The sequence below is a fragment of the Galeopterus variegatus genome, unplaced genomic scaffold, assembly GCF_000696425.1.
Source record: "Galeopterus variegatus unplaced genomic scaffold, G_variegatus-3.0.2 Scaffold6098, whole genome shotgun sequence".
Lineage (NCBI taxonomy): Eukaryota > Metazoa > Chordata > Mammalia > Dermoptera > Cynocephalidae > Galeopterus > Galeopterus variegatus.
This window is the reverse complement of record NW_007732209.1, coordinates 67077-82961: the sequence shown is the minus strand read 5'-3', so window position 1 is coordinate 82961 and position 15885 is coordinate 67077. Positions and strand designations below refer to the sequence as shown.

At 35.7% G+C, this 15885-nt stretch overlaps 1 protein-coding gene across 2 annotated transcripts in view; it reads left to right on the top strand.

Annotated features, from left to right (window-relative positions):
* Positions 1–15885, top strand: part of TAB3 (TGF-beta activated kinase 1/MAP3K7 binding protein 3) — a 58656-nt gene that overhangs the window by 26664 nt on the left and 16107 nt on the right. For both annotated transcript variants that reach the window (XM_008590441.1, XM_008590442.1), the window contains exons 4-7: positions 101–292; positions 4627–6088; positions 6918–7078; positions 12830–12923. In XM_008590441.1, coding sequence (XP_008588663.1) covers positions 191–292; positions 4627–6088; positions 6918–7078; positions 12830–12923 — 1819 coding nt within the window. In that variant the 5' untranslated portion in view covers positions 101–190. The remainder of the gene's footprint in view (positions 1–100; positions 293–4626; positions 6089–6917; positions 7079–12829; positions 12924–15885) is intronic.

The window sequence follows — 15885 nt, the reverse complement described above, 5'->3', positions numbered from 1 at the left end:
TTATTTTAGTTCTCTCTGTTTTAATATATTGATGGTATCTGTTTGAATAAAGTTAACATATGTAATTAGAATTAACCATACTTTAATTTTTTTTTAATAGAAAATGACTGTGGTGTTGGAAGATCATTACTTTTGGAAGGCTCATTAACATCCATTTCCTGAGAGAAATTTGACCACCATTTGCTCTGGCATGGCGCAAAGCAGTCCACAGCTTGATATTCAGGTTCTCCATGATCTCCGACAACGTTTTCCTGAAATTCCAGAGGGCGTCGTGTCTCAGTGCATGTTACAGGTAAATTACCTACCAATGACAGTGTTATTAAGTTACAGTCTTCCTTATTAGAGCTGGCTTTATGTTGTAGTGACTAGAACTCAGTTAAGTTTTCTCATGTGAGTGTGGCAGAGGGAACATTTAGAGCAGGATTTCTCAACCTTGGTGATGTTGGTATTTTGGACTAGATAATTCTTTGTCGTGGGGTCTGCCTTGTGCATCATAGGATGTTTAGCAGTATACCTGGTCTCTATCCACTAGATACCAATAGCATCCCTGCAATTGTCCAGACATTGCCAAATGTCTTATGAGAGGTAAAATCTCCCCCCCCATTGAGAACCACTGATTTTGAGAAAAGAGTAAAGGCATGTAGCAAAAAGAAAAACAGATTCTTCTTACATTTCACTTTTTGAATTTTTTGGGTTGTGTCATCAGTCCCCTACATTCTTAGAGTTGAATTTTGAATCTCAATTTATCATTTTAACTTCTTAGACTATACACTTTTGAGTCTATTTTTAAAAGTCTGTAGATAATCCACTCCCTTCCATACTGTTTTTCTAGTTGGCAAATTCTTGCTAATATCCAATTTTAAGTGTAAGCCTACTTTCTTTAGTTTAGTCGCATTCCCTTTGTCTTATAGTCTTACACTGGAATAATTCTTTCATCTCTGAGAATGTGTCTTCCCACTCAAGGGGCAACAGAGAAACAGGCCTACCACTCTCCCTGTTGTGTTTTTTATCATCCTTCACAGGAGCTCAGTATGTTTTGGGTTATGGCACTTCCCTGTTTGATTGACTTTTGGGAACTTCCTCCCTGGCCACTGGTCTTCCTCACACAGTCAGTATGCACATTCAAACGCTACCATACTGCATTGCGAGCAGCTCAGGGTATAACCTAAACCTGTACAGTTAGCCTTCCACATCCACGGATTCAACCAACCATGGATTGAAAATATTTAAAATAAATAAATTTTTAAAAATAACAATACAATAAAGGATAATGCAAATAAAAACCAGTACAGTATAACAACTATTTATGTAGCATTTACATTGTATTAGGTATTTTAAGTAATCTAGAGATGTTTTAAACTATAAGAGAGGATATGCATAGGTTATATGCAGATCCTATGCTATTTTATATAAGGGACTTGAGCTTCTGTGGATTTTGGTATCTGGGGGGGGTCAATCCCTCATGATTACTGAAGGACAACTGTATACAGGTGAGTTTAATTACAAATTGAGGCTCACAGAACATTGGTGGTAATAGAGGTGCTTCCTTTGTTTGCAAGCCCTTTACTAGGTCTAGACCTCCAGACTTAGGGTTCTTATGTTACAGCTTGCCTTTATTTTTTCTAACACACATTCCTTGTCTGAATCTCAGCTCTTTACTTTAGCCCCATTGTGCTCTCTGGTACAGCAAAGGTACCCTCCCACTGGAGTGAAAGCAAGAAGGAGTGAGGCCTCCAGTTTAAATCATGTCCTAGCAGTCACCTTCCTCACCTATTCTAGGGCCCCACTAGCTCTGACCTTGTTTTATTCTATTTTATTTAGCATTTTGCATTCATTTTTCTTTATTATCTGCATTTTTTCGTGGCCACTTAACTAAACTGAGGGAATAGAACTTTAAATTCAGCTCAATGAACATTTGTTGATACTTACATTGTCCTAAGTTTTTCTCCTTCTGGGATTAATAGAGTGTATTGGTATGGAGACCACCTACTGGCTCTGGAAAGTTTCTTTGTTCACATTAAAATATGAGAGACTCAGTAGTTTGCGTTTAATACACAAGCCTTAAAGTCTCTTTCTGGCTATCATCCTTCAATTTAGGATCACTTTTTAGGAGTATGATTTTTTTTGCCTCAGTCCTTTCAAGAGTGTTCATACATGTGTTCTTAAAAATTTTGACCTCTTTGTCCAACTAAAAACCATTTTGATTTCTTTAACCATTCTTGATATTAACTGTTTGATAAAAATTTTTTTACCCATTTTTTTTTTTCCTTTTTGTCTTTTTTCGTGGCCGGCGACGGATCTCAACCCTCAGTGTCGCGCCCGTACCGGACCGGGACCGGCAATGGGATCGCAACCCTTGGCGTTGCCCCCGCACCTCGCTCAGCCAGTGAGCGGCCGGTCTGTATGTGGGATCCGAACCCTCGGCGGGAGCGCCACTGCACTTCCCAAGCGGTGCACTATCACAGTGCGCCACCGGGCCGGCCCCTTTACCCATTTTTTAAAAAAGACACTTAGCAGGTCAAATATGACATTTGAATCTATTTTGGTGGTATTCTTTTTACAATACTTCCATAAAGATAATACTTAACTATCTTGTATTTGTGGTTTTAAATTTTTCTTCATAGGAAAATTTACTCAATTATCACTGTAGACATGCTTTTGAGTAGGCTGATAAATCCAACTTCATATGATTTTGAATTTGGATCCGTTTTGTGGCGATACTGATTAGGCTACCTAATTCAATGTAGAAAACATGAAATTTCAGGATTATTAATAAAAATATCAAATAGTAAAATAACCATGACTGTTTTAGGTTTTAAATAAAACTCTCTAGCTTTTGTTCTTCCCTAATTTCTTAGGTTTATAAGAAACTTGAAGAAGATAGTTTATTTTCACTTTTCATGTTTTTTTTTTTCCTTCAGATATCTGTCAGTGACACATCCTAGTTGGCAATCAATCTGAATCCTTTGGCCCTGAATTTGCTTTTAATATCTAGCTTCTCTCCCTTGCTCAGCATGATTTTCAAGCAGGATAAGAAAAAGTCAAATCGCTGAGTTTTAGTTATTGATAACTTTAATATGTCTTTCTATGGCTCAGAAAGTATTTTTTAAAGTATTTGAATTTTATTATCAAGTGTTTTATATAGGGAATACAAATTATCTGTGGGGTTTTGATAAAGCTAATTCTTAAATTTCTGACAATTTATTTTACAAAGGTTGGTTTGACTATTTTTTTACTTTCTAAAGCTCAGTTTAGTAGTGTCCTTTTGGCCAAAAATTCTCTCCCTTGAAATTACTGTGTGGAAATAGCAATGGGACTCAAGAGACCAAGAATCTAGAACTAGCTCTTCAGTTAACTAGTTAAGTGTCGTCAAGCCATGTAACTTTCCAGGCATCTCTTTCATCATCTGTCAATGTGAGTTGAGTTGGAGTAGGTGAACTCTTAAGAGTTCTCCCGACTCTAAAATTACAGCAGTGTATATCCTGTTTTAGGTTTAAGCTTATTTGGTTCTCACCAGAAGTGAAGTGTTTCCTTTATTTTTATATAAAATGTACTTTTCCCTAAAATAAATATATAGTAATATGTATGTATGTACATATCTATGTGTATATTTGTGAACTGTGAGAAAGTCACAATAATAGAGAAACTTATGGATTATTTCAGAGGCAGTGAATATGTGTTTTACACTAATAGTTCAGAATTCTGTATTTTAATGGAAAACTGCTTTATAATATCTTAAATTTTTAAAAAAGAGGGAACCTTTTATTAGTTTGATTACTGTCCATTGGAACTTCTAAAATGTCAGTTTGCTATTACTCTCTTTGTGAGTGTGTGTATAACACAAAAAATTCAACTCCTTCAATGATTTTGTAAGTATACTGAGCCACCTCTCCGCAGGTAAAAACTTTTGAGGCTGTAGGAGTGTGATGAATTTCATTAAGGCGGTTGAGACCAGGTTTTTTGTTAAATTACCATGAGTCTGACAAAGTTCAAAAGATAGATTTGGTTTTTTTTACTGATTTCTTTGTTTTTCTTAAATCTTTCATAATGATACAGATAGTTGAAGTTATATAGGGATAGATTTGGGTGAAAGAAAAGTGAAGGCTGCCTTAGAAATTTTATTGTTTTAACTGTTTAGGATTTTATTGTAATTTTTTTTTCCTCTTGTGGTTTCAGTGCCTTTTGAAAATGAAAGCATGGTTATTTTCATGTTTATCAGTTTAAATATTAATGATGGATATTACTTATATATTGCAGCAATTGTGGTGAAATCCAAGATTAGCCCAACATTTTAATTTGTTGAGATGCCACAAGTATAAAATGAGTCCTGGATTTGGAGTCAGAAAACTTGGGGTTGAGTCACAATGTTCATTAGTAGGTACTTTACATTTCTGTAGCTGTAGCAGTAGTGGTAGTACTAGTAATATGATCTAATTGTTTATAAAATAGTGTGAATTGTTTGGGGCCTCCTTTTCAGAATAGATGATGTGAAGCTTTTAGTGGTTAAAATACCACTCTACTTACTCTATGACAGTAGTATTTGCATAACTCTCTGGCAAAGCCTGACTTCCACTATTAGGATTTATTAATTTTGCCAATGTTACTTTTACCATTTTTTTCCCCTAGAATAACAACAATCTTGAAGCCTGTTGCCGAGCCCTTTCCCAGGAGAGTAGCAAATACTTGTATATGGAATACCATAGTCCAGATGACAATAGAATGAATAGACATCGACTTTTGCATATTAACCTGGGTATCCATTCTCCTAGTAGCTACCACCCTGGAGATGGAGCTCAACTTAATGGTGGTCGAACACTGGTACATAGCTCAAGTGATGGACATATTGATCCACAGCATACAGCAGGTAAACAGCTGATATGTTTAGTTCAGGAACCACACTCAGCTCCAGCTGTTGTGGCTGCTACCCCCAACTACAATCCATTTTTTATGAATGAACAGAACAGAAGTGCAGCTACTCCTCCTTCACAGCCACCTCAACAGCCATCTTCCATGCAAACAGGAATGAATCCATCTGCTATGCAAGGGCCTTCTCCACCACCGCTGCCACCTCCTTCATATATGCACATACCTCGGTATAGTACAAATCCAATTACTGTTACAGTATCCCAGAACCTCCCTTCTGGACAGACTGTACCAAGAGCTTTACAAATTCTTCCACAAATTCCAAGCAATCTCTATGGGTCTCCTGGTTCTATTTATATTAGACAGACATCTCAGAGTTCATCAGGAAGACAAACTCCTCAGAGTACACCATGGCAGTCCTCACCACAGGGCCCAGTGCCTCATTATAGCCAACGTCCTTTACCTGTTTATCCACATCAACAGAACTATCAGCCTTCTCAGTATTCTCCCAAGCAACAACAGATCCCTCAATCTGCTTACCATTCACCACCTCCTTCTCAATGTCCTTCACCCTTCAGCTCTCCACAGCATCAAGTGCAACCTTCCCAGTTGGGCCACCCGAGTTCCCATGTCTTTATGCCACCTAGTCCTTCAACTACTCCACCCCATCCATACCAACAAGGACCTCCTAGCTATCAGAAACAGGGAAGCCATTCGGTAGCCTATCTCCCGTACACAGCATCTAGCTTACCCAAAGGTTCCATGAAGAAGATAGAAATTACAGTTGAACCTTCTCAAAGACCCGGGACAGCAATTACTAGGAGTCCTTCACCCATCAGTAATCAGCCATCTCCACGGAATCAGCACTCACTATATACAGCAACCACACCACCTTCAAGTTCTCCTTCAAGAGGGATATCTGGTCAACCAAAACCTCCATTTAGTGTTAATCCTGTGTATATTACATATACACAGCCAACTGGACCTTCATGCGCTCCATCACCATCTCCTCGGGTGATACCAAACCCAACTACAGTTTTTAAAATTACCGTAGGCCGAGCAGCGACTGAAAATCTTTTAAATTTAGTGGACCAAGAAGAGCACTCTGCAGCACCAGAACCTATTCAACCCATTTCAGTGATACCAGGCTCTGGGGGAGAAAAGGGAAGCCATAAATATCAGAGGAGTTCTAGTTCTGGATCAGATGACTATGCCTATACACAAGGTAAATTTTAGCTCTTCTATGAAATTCAGTCTTTGTGGTGAGGTGACAAGCTCCTATTCAAAATAAAATATATTAGCTGTTTAATTTTAATTAAATGTTTAGTATTTATTAAATGTTGGGCAGTAGGATTGCTATTAAGAATAAGGTTAATGCTTTAGAGTCATCTGCAGACTTTGTTTGAAAATATGAAAATCTAGGTGTGATAATATTGACCTAATAAGACTCTTTTTAGGAAGAATATTCATTGGGAGAAAAATACAAGTAAAATGGATATTGTCACAAATACAAACTACAGAGTGGAAAAAAAGAGATTCATAGAGAGTGACTAAAGTTCATCAAATGAAAGAATTTGAATCTTTTCTAATCTAATGATTAAATATAATGATGTTTATAAGTAATATTTAATGTAATGTAATGATTAAATATAATATTAATAAGTAATATATGAGAAGTGGAATTGGTAATGAAGTACATTGTTGGGCTAGCTAATAGTAAACCTAATTAAATATGAAAGAGAACAGTTTTTAAAACGTATGTTCAGATTGTTTCAAGACACCTGAGAATTTAGTATTCATTGAATATATAAGAAGGGAAGTAATTATAATTGTAATTCCGTATGCCTGGTGTTGAGCCTGTTTAAAACACACATAAGTATAGTTAAAGAGAATCTTAGGGAAGCTAAGGATGACAGAACAAATTAGAGAGATGAGAATAAATGCCAGACCCCAAGTTCGATGAGTCTATTATACATTAGCAATGCATATAGAAATTTTCCAGTCACTTGTTCAGTGTTATTCTCTGCAATGACTTTATCTGTAATGCTATATAGCCTTGCTGTTACATCAGCGAGCAAGGATGGAGAGGTTAGCAAAGCAATTGAAACTTGAGAAAGAGGAGCTAGAGCGGTTGAAGGCTGAAGTGAACGGTATGGAGCATGACCTGATGCAGAGACGGCTCAGAAGAGTCAGCTGCACCACCGCGATCCCGACGGTAAGTGATCTGTTGGTATGAAGTTGGTAGGAAGGTGGGGACATTGGCTGTTCAGGCCATTTGTTTTTCTTTTAGGTTCTGTTCCTGGCAGAGTTTTGTTTTTTGTTTTTTTAAAACAATGGATGAAGGACTTTTGCCTTCAATAGTTCTCATCAAAATCATTTGATGCTTTATTTTTTCACATGTACCAATTCCATAGGCTCATCAGTATTTTCAAATACTGACAATTATAATCAAGGTATAGCATCTTATTTATTATAAATTGCCTTCTATCAAAATAGAAATGAGAAGTGCATGCTGACCAAAAATTTTATAATTATTCCTTTATTAATTTATTCTTCTAAGCATATGATATATATATTTTTTAAACACTTAAAATTATTTTTCTAAGTACATTAATTTAAATGAGTTAGAATGAGATCAATATGAATTTTGGGAAAGTGTTGACTATAAAATATTTTAAGGTAGAGCAGTTTTGTTAAGTGTTCAGTAATCGTAGAAACTGAGATAACAGTATTGACCAATAGTGGTCCTAAAGGGAACTGCTCTAATAAAAATAATATATGTTTTGGTTAATATATGTTTAAAATGTTGAGTTCTAACAATCTGAAACAACTGAAAAATTTAAAACATGTCTCTTAAAATCTTGTGACTTCATAAGCTTTCTATGATCTGACCTATCATTTCACATTTCAATATTCATTTATTCAACAAGCATTTTTTTGCACACAATTTATGAATGTGGTACTGTGCTAGGTGCTTAGTGCATACCTGCCAGTGGGAAAAATAGATAAATCAACAGATCATTATAATACAGTGTGGTAAGTGCTGTATATGCTCACAGGTATTGAGAGAACTCGTACATCAACTAGTTTCTGTATATTATACTCAATGCACTTCTCAGATTTCTCACATTATCCTCCTGCTGGAATGCCCTTCTAAAGCTCTGCGTGTGTAAATCCTGTCTGCTCTTTCAAGGCTCAACTTAATCTCTACCTTTTCCATGGAGCCTTTCCTCATTTTCCTACCCTATCTAAACTCAGGGTAATCTCACTCTCAGAGTTTACAGGTTTAGAGAAGTAGGCATATATGTCAGACCTCTTACAGTTCATGTGTCTGCAGCTACTCCCTCATAGAGAAGTTTTTACCTGAGGTTTCTGGCTTCAAAGAGGATCTGTGAATTCCCTGAAAATAAATGCAGAGGTTCATATGTGTGTTCATATGGGAAGCTGGTCTGTAGCTTTCCTCTGATTTTCATAAGATTATTAGATTGAAGAAAAATAAAGGTGAGGAACCACTGCCCCCAATAATAGATAGTACTGCTACAGGCAGAGAAGATAGGGGAAAGCATTTTAGAAGGGAAAAGAACATGAGGTAACAAAGGCTTGAAGTCAAGACAGGCTGACTTTCAGGAGGCAGTAAATACAGTTCTCTGGCTTAAGCCTGAGATTGCTGATGAGTTAACAGAGGTTAATATGCATAGGTAGAGTGGGGCTTAGACGCAGATTGAGGTGTTTGAACTTTATTCTGCTGGTAACAGAACCAGTGGATGTTTTTGAAAAAGATTCTTGAGAAACAGGCATATTCAATAATTTAATGAAATTGTTTCTAATATTAATTATATTTCTCAGTTTAGTCAGTATTAGAAGTGAGAAGGGAGAGTTTTAATTATTTAGAATACTTGGAAAATTACAAAGCTATCTTTAACTGAAAAGTGATATTAATGTAAACCAAATTTCCGCCTAATTTTCTCCATTTGAAATCTTAATTGAATCCTCTGATTGCGGAAGATATTGAGGGATGTAACCTGTATGGAAATCTACCAATGGTGGTTGAGCAATTTGGAGTCTTTTAGGTGCCTGTAGAGCATAAACCAATTTTCTTAGCATAGAAGTCATTCTCTTTAAAATAACCATATTAGCCTTGTTTAACAACTACTTGCTGTGTGATAATCCCTGCTAAATAAAACCCTACTGATTTTTTTTTTTTTTTTGGAAGTAGAGAACTGTCTAATGTAGCATGGATTAGTGCTTCAACCCCCCCCCCCCCCCCCCCCCGATTTTAGCTCAGAGCTTTTATTGATGAGTCTTCTTTAGAAAGGAAAAAAAGAGAAGCTGGTGAAACTGCTCCCCTTGGCTGTAATTTATTTTTTACTTTCTGTTATATAGAATTTCAGAGGTACATAAAATAGGCAGAATAGTATAATGAACCCTTGTGTAGCTATCCCCCAGCTTCAGAAATTGGTAGTCCATGTGGGTGATAATATTCGAGAGATAAGAAATTTGAGTGTGATTTCCGTGTGTTTCTGCCACCAGGCCTAGAGGTAAATGGAGGACAGTTAGGGGTGCATGGCTGAGGGACAGCTGTACATGGTGGTTAAGACAGTGAGTGGGCTTTCAAGTCAGGTGTGAGTTTAAATCCTACTTCTGCTACTTGGGTCACTCCTATATCCTTGGATAAGTAACCTTCTCTGTGCTTGTTTTCTTAGCTATAAAATGTGTGGGGTAAAGTACCCATCTTATGAGATTTTTGTTAGGACTATATAAGATAATATATGTTAAGCAGTTTACACAGTGCTCAACAAATAGTAAGTGTTCTTATAAAGTAAATGCTGGCTGCAGAATACTGGAAAATTTTGCTTGAGATATGTACACAAATCTGAAACATTTCGCAAAACTTTGATTTCCTTTTAACTTTAGGAACATGCATAACATAAGGGTATACTTATGTAGGAAATTAATCAAGAAATAAATCATTTAGTCAGAATTCCCTTTTCTTCATTGAGGCTCATCTGAGGAACCATGACATAGTGGAAGGAGCAACCACATGGGTTTGGGAGTGAGAATAGCTCTGGCACTCACTCGCTATATCTAATTTAGCTGCATTTGGTTTTCCTTATCTATAAAATGGAATTTTAACAAGTATATTTTAATATTGTTGTCAAGATGAAATATATAATGGACCTGGCATGGAGTAGGTGCTCAGTGAATGCCTATCCTTAACATTGTCCCACTCGCATGTAGAAATACCCAATAGAGAATTGACTTTTTTGCTACTAAGCACATATTGCTACTTTCAAGTTTTCCAACAGATTAATTTTTTATCAAGCAGTGTATTAAAAAATTGGTTAGAAAGGTACTTGTCAAATGAGACCGGAATGCACATTTGTGACCAGCTACAGGTGTGGGTGCACAAACCTAGGGTAGCAGTGAAATAATCTTTTTTTAAGAGCAGATGTGTGAAATGCGTGATGGTGTCGTTTCCTTCAATCTGCTATTTACAAAGCATTATATTAAATGCCACAGAAGATGTTGTCTCTTAAGGAGATCTGTATGTGAAAAGATGTATGCATATCTGTGTATGAATCTATATGTATTTGTGTATGTGAGAGAGAGAAAAGGTATGTAAGACAGTAAATCAGAAGTGTTGACCAGCTGAATGGTATTAACAATATTATATACTTTCAGAGTTCTGAGACAGAAATGTTAGCTTTTTGCAAATAGGGTTCAAAGATGAGGCAGTTTCATGGAGGAGGGGGAAATTTAAGTTTTACCTTGAAGGATAAATAAGATTTTAATAAGCAGAAAGCTTCAAGTTGCCCTCTCCCTAAAGTTATTTCCCCCCATTTATCCTGTTCTAACTGGGTTTTGGACTGCCCCACAGCTTTGAGTTCCAGATGCATAATTGGGGCCAAGCCACCAAAGAACATCAGTGGTCTTTGATGTTGGTCTCTGAGAAAACTTTTTAAAGTGCCAAAACAGTTGACTTAAGGTGTTTCTGCCGCTTTTTAAAAAAAGTTTAACATTTTTCATTTTGAAAAGTTAAGATAAAAACATCCTGTTATCTTACAGACAACTTCTAAATTGTACATAGCCAATCTTGAAACCCCTCCTCCATGAAAACACAGTGTACTTTTGACAAATGGCATAACTTTTCAGAAACAGCTTTTTTCCCTGAATTTAATCAGAAGCTATGAAAAAGGACATAGAAGTCTTACAGATAAACCCTTATTTTAGTGAGTTCTAGTGTTTGTACTATCTTTGGAAATGAGCCTATTGACAAGAGTGGTTTTTTTGTTTTGTTATAAGCAAATGCGCAGTAGCCTCTTGACTATAAAGTGTATTATAGTATTTCCATACTTAGTTACAAAGCTTCACTGTTCAGGGCCACCGTGGCTGAAACATCTCCAACCCACCCCCACCCGCACTGCCCCAATTTAGGAAGGATCAGCCCCTTTCAGGTACTTGACTTTCCCGATATGATCCTACAAGGAAAAGAATGGGTTCTTTCACATGTTCCTAGGAAGATAGCATCACTCTTTGGTGCCCTTAACTAAGTGCTTTGTCTTTAATGTAAATATTCAAGTATGTGTTTTGAACTATTTTAGTATTGCCTGGTAGGCAAACTGTAAACTTACACACTAATGTCACACAATTTGTCCATAGTAATGAGGAAAGAAAGGCAATCTCTAATAAATATTTCTAAGTGCCTTTTTTTGTTCCTCTAGCATTCTAAGGGATTGTAGCTCTTATTATATTCTGCCTTTTTTATCACTTATTTTAAGCTTTTGATGCTTGTTGATTTAGTAGGTTCCCAGTTATTCTGATAATACCTCCTAACAGCATAAGATCTTTCATTTTTGTGAATTAAGATATTCTTTCTGCTCATTTTTTATCACTGTTATATTAACATATTTAGCTTTTAGCAAAATACATGTTTTTGACAGAATAGGATTTTGTTCTATCTTCCTATAGTAGCAGATATTTAATTTCTTTCTTTATATAGTTGAAATCACCCTAGTAATTGAGTTAGTATCTGGGCTGTGCTAAAAGCTTCAATACCCATGCCACTAGATTCTAAACCCTGACTTTATGTTTTACTGTACATATACGTAAATAGTAAAGAAATTAAGAATGTCATGGAAAGTAAATGCGTCCATAAAGCTTTATTTATCTGAAGATTAGGACTCTTCATATTTCAGTGCTTCATATGTGCCCCGAAAAGCCTGAGAAGTGGGTGGCAGAGGAAAGCAAAGTTGGAGAAAAAAAAAGTTTATTTGTTCCTGAAATTTTCATGTACTAGATTAATTGCTTCCTTTGATCTAAGAAAGACAAAAAGATTTCTGTATGAATTTATATAGAAGACTTTTATATAAATCCTGGCTTTACCAACTACTAGCTTTATAACTTTGGGAAAACTATATATCTTCTCTGTGCCTGAGTTTTTTTCATCCATAAATTGGGCATTATATTAATACCTACCTTAAAGGATTGTTTAGATGAAGGAATAAGAGAATTCTGGTAAACACAGTGCCTGACATTTAGTAGGCACTGATTAAAATTAGTACTGTTATAATCTTTACTGGGCTGGACAAGACTAAAATCATGGACATTGCTTGTTTAAAAAGGTTGATTCTCACAGTTTTCCTTATAATGAAAACATAGAAATAAAATATTCTCAGTGCTCTGTGATTAACATGGTAGTATCTGGTATGATAGAACACAGTCCAGTATTGTAGCCCACCACTTTGTATGTAGATTTTGTGTATACATGGCCATTTTGATATCCCCATTTTACCTTACTATTCCTTTAAAAATGTACACATAGGACTTCTTAAACATGCCCTCTTATGGACTAAGGCAGTATTCTTGGTAATACCCAATCGGAACAATTAACATGAAACGGAGTTCTTAAATGTTGGGCTTGATAATGACTTTCCCACAATTGCTATTTTGGGTCCTTTCTTACTAGCCTGAGGAAATGACAAGATTGAGAAGCATGAACAGACAACTCCAGATAAATGTTGACTGTACACTGAAAGAAGTTGACCTCCTTCAATCTAGAGGTATAGACTTGATTATTTGGTAAACCATAAGTAATAGTGTGGTATTTTAAGCTGCTTAAATAGCAATAATTTTGGTTTTGTAGATTTAAGAGACAGTTTTTATCCATTATAAGATTATAATCCTGGTAGAGATCCCCTACCCTGTGAAAATGGATCAGATTTGGGGGATCAAAAAATAGTTTTACTTTGGCAGTTTCATCATTAAGTTCTTATCCTTTAGACTGTTCTGTGTTGTTATTTTGCATTTATCCTCTTTTAGTGATTTACTGTGAATATTTTATAAATTGATGTGTTTTTATAATTCTAAAACTTTGTAGAATTTTTATTATGTGATAGTCATCTAAAATATCTGTAAAAAATAGGGAACCTGAATTAGAATATCAGATTTCTCAGTTTTAAAATAAACTCTATATGCCATTTTTTATATGTTATTTTATGGGAAAACATTCAACTATAATCATAGTTTTAGTTTTTTGGATTTCTTACAGAAATATACTACAGTAGAAGCTCTCTTAACTTACTTCCACTTACCCAGCTCACCAGATTAAAGTTGGTTTTCATTTCCTCTGGAAAATATACGGACTGATGTCTACAGCTGCTGCACACTCTTGACTAGTAGGCTCCATTCTGGCATGCCCATATACTGTTGCTCCCACTGGTTAAATTGTCTACTTACCAAGAGTCGATTGTGTCCCCAAACCTGTTTATGCCAGTTACCATATTTCTGCAGAATGAATGCAGGAGAAAGCTGCTCTTTCTATAAAACCAAAGTCAAATGATTTTTTTTAAGACTCAAAGGCAAATCACTAAAAAGATAGGAACTGTGAAGTAGATATGGGTGAAAACAACCAAAAAAGGTTGAGAGGAAAAATAATAAATATCTAAAAGGATTCTCTATTCAAATTGCTTTGTAAGTGTTTTAGTATCTTTTTTGCTCCATTCCGAAGTAATTAAAACAAAAAATTAAAGGTCAGGGTTCAGCAAACTAGGGCCTGCTGCCTATTTTCATAAACAAAAGTTTTAGTGGAATGATAGCCACACCCATGTGTTTACCGATTGCCTATGACTGCTTGTGAGCTTCAACAGCACAGTTGAGTGCTTGCAACAGAGATTGTATTACAGGTCCACAGAGTATAAAATATTTATTATCTGGCCCTTGACAGAAAAAGTTTGCCCACCCCTGCCTGCTTTAGGTCATCACGAGTATGCTTTATGTAAGAAAGACAACCTGGAACTTCAGTCAACAGACACATAAAGAAAAAGGTCTCTGGCTAACATTAAAGTATTGCTATATTCATGTTTGTTACATTAAAGTTGACATGTATAATTTTTCTTAACAATTCTGTGTTTTAATCTTTTCCCACCCCCCACACTTAACTGTTATTAATTATGGCAGCTAAGAGAGCTTCTACAGTATCTATAATAAAGTATTCCTTTGTCATTTTTAGGCAAGATTAAACAGTAAAGGCAGGTGAACCCAAAAGATACAGAACTGTCTGAACAGTAGGCAGAAGCAAATTTGAATGTGAAAGTTGAACAGTATAGTCAGATACCCTTCAAGTTATTTTCAGAAGCCTAGTCACTCTATAGCCTACTAGTGTTAAGCAGTGAAAGAATTGCTATGCATAATGTGGGGTTATACAAACTATTGCTGCTATATTATAGAAGATTGCATCGATTTTTTTACTCGTGTGATTTTTGAAGCAAAACAAGGAACACTAACTCAAACATTTGGTTAGGATATTTATAGTAAACCATACGGAATCTAGAAATTAGAACATCAGTTGTAACTTAATTAAAGGAATACGTATGTAGCATCTTAAAGCATAAAAAGATCCAATTAATATGTCAAATAGCATTGTGGCTTTTATGAGCTACCACAGGAATTGTTTTCAGAAAATTGTCTTAAAATAAAATAGCAGATCCAAATGGATAAAATATTTATAAGAGGACCTGCAAGGGAAACCACTATTGGGGTTTTATAAACGAAGAGCTGTGTTTGGGGTCTGCATTGGGCAGTGACCTTACAATGAGCTTTTTGGTACTTAAACATTTCTAAATCTCTTTTCATAAGGTGTCCAAATATATCCACTTTATACTAAATTCTACTCTTCCACACTCTAGAAAACTTTCAATAACAAGTGTCCTATCTAAACTTTTGAGCTAGAGAAGTAATCTAAACATTTTTTGGCAGTGGGGAGGAAGGGAGCATTTAGACTAGATGCAAGTCAGTGCATGATTTGATAAAATGCAGCTTTATTGTTGGTTTTGGTAAGGAAAACTTTTGTTGGGAAAAAAATTATGTCTAGAAATTAAGAAATTCGATAGACTTAAACTATCAGTACCATACAGAATCCTCTGCAAATAAGCACAGGAACAGTTATAAAGCATAACTGGAATTGGTTAGAACAAACACAGTACAGTGATAGGTTCACAGAGGTGAAGGTAGGACCCAAAACTAGAAGTGGATCAAAACTGACCTTGGAGGAGTCACAGCAAGAGATGTGGCTGAAATACAGAGACTGGATTAAGGAGTCAGCATTTTAAGAGAGGTAACAATTGTGCAAGACAAAATTCTCAGGGATTGCTCTGTCCTGAAATTGGCACCATATCACCTTTTATCATTGATAAATCTGTAGGCAATATTTAGTTTAATATTTCGGATTCTGCTTTTCTCGAGAATAGGAATCCATGAGCTGCTGATGTTATTTCACATTTATCCAGGTTACTTAGATAATAGAACTTGATTAATCTTTATAAATTTATATATTTATCTCTAACATAGTTGAATTTATAATAATAAAATTTTAAGGTAAATTATGAAAGACATGAAGGCAGGCTTTCACTATTTAAGTCTTCTTTCTCATGGTTTGTTTGTTAAAATCAAAACAAGCAGAAATAGAAAATAGTACGGCCATCCTTTTGTTTCTCTCCTTCATTTATCTCCCCCCCCCCCCCCCCC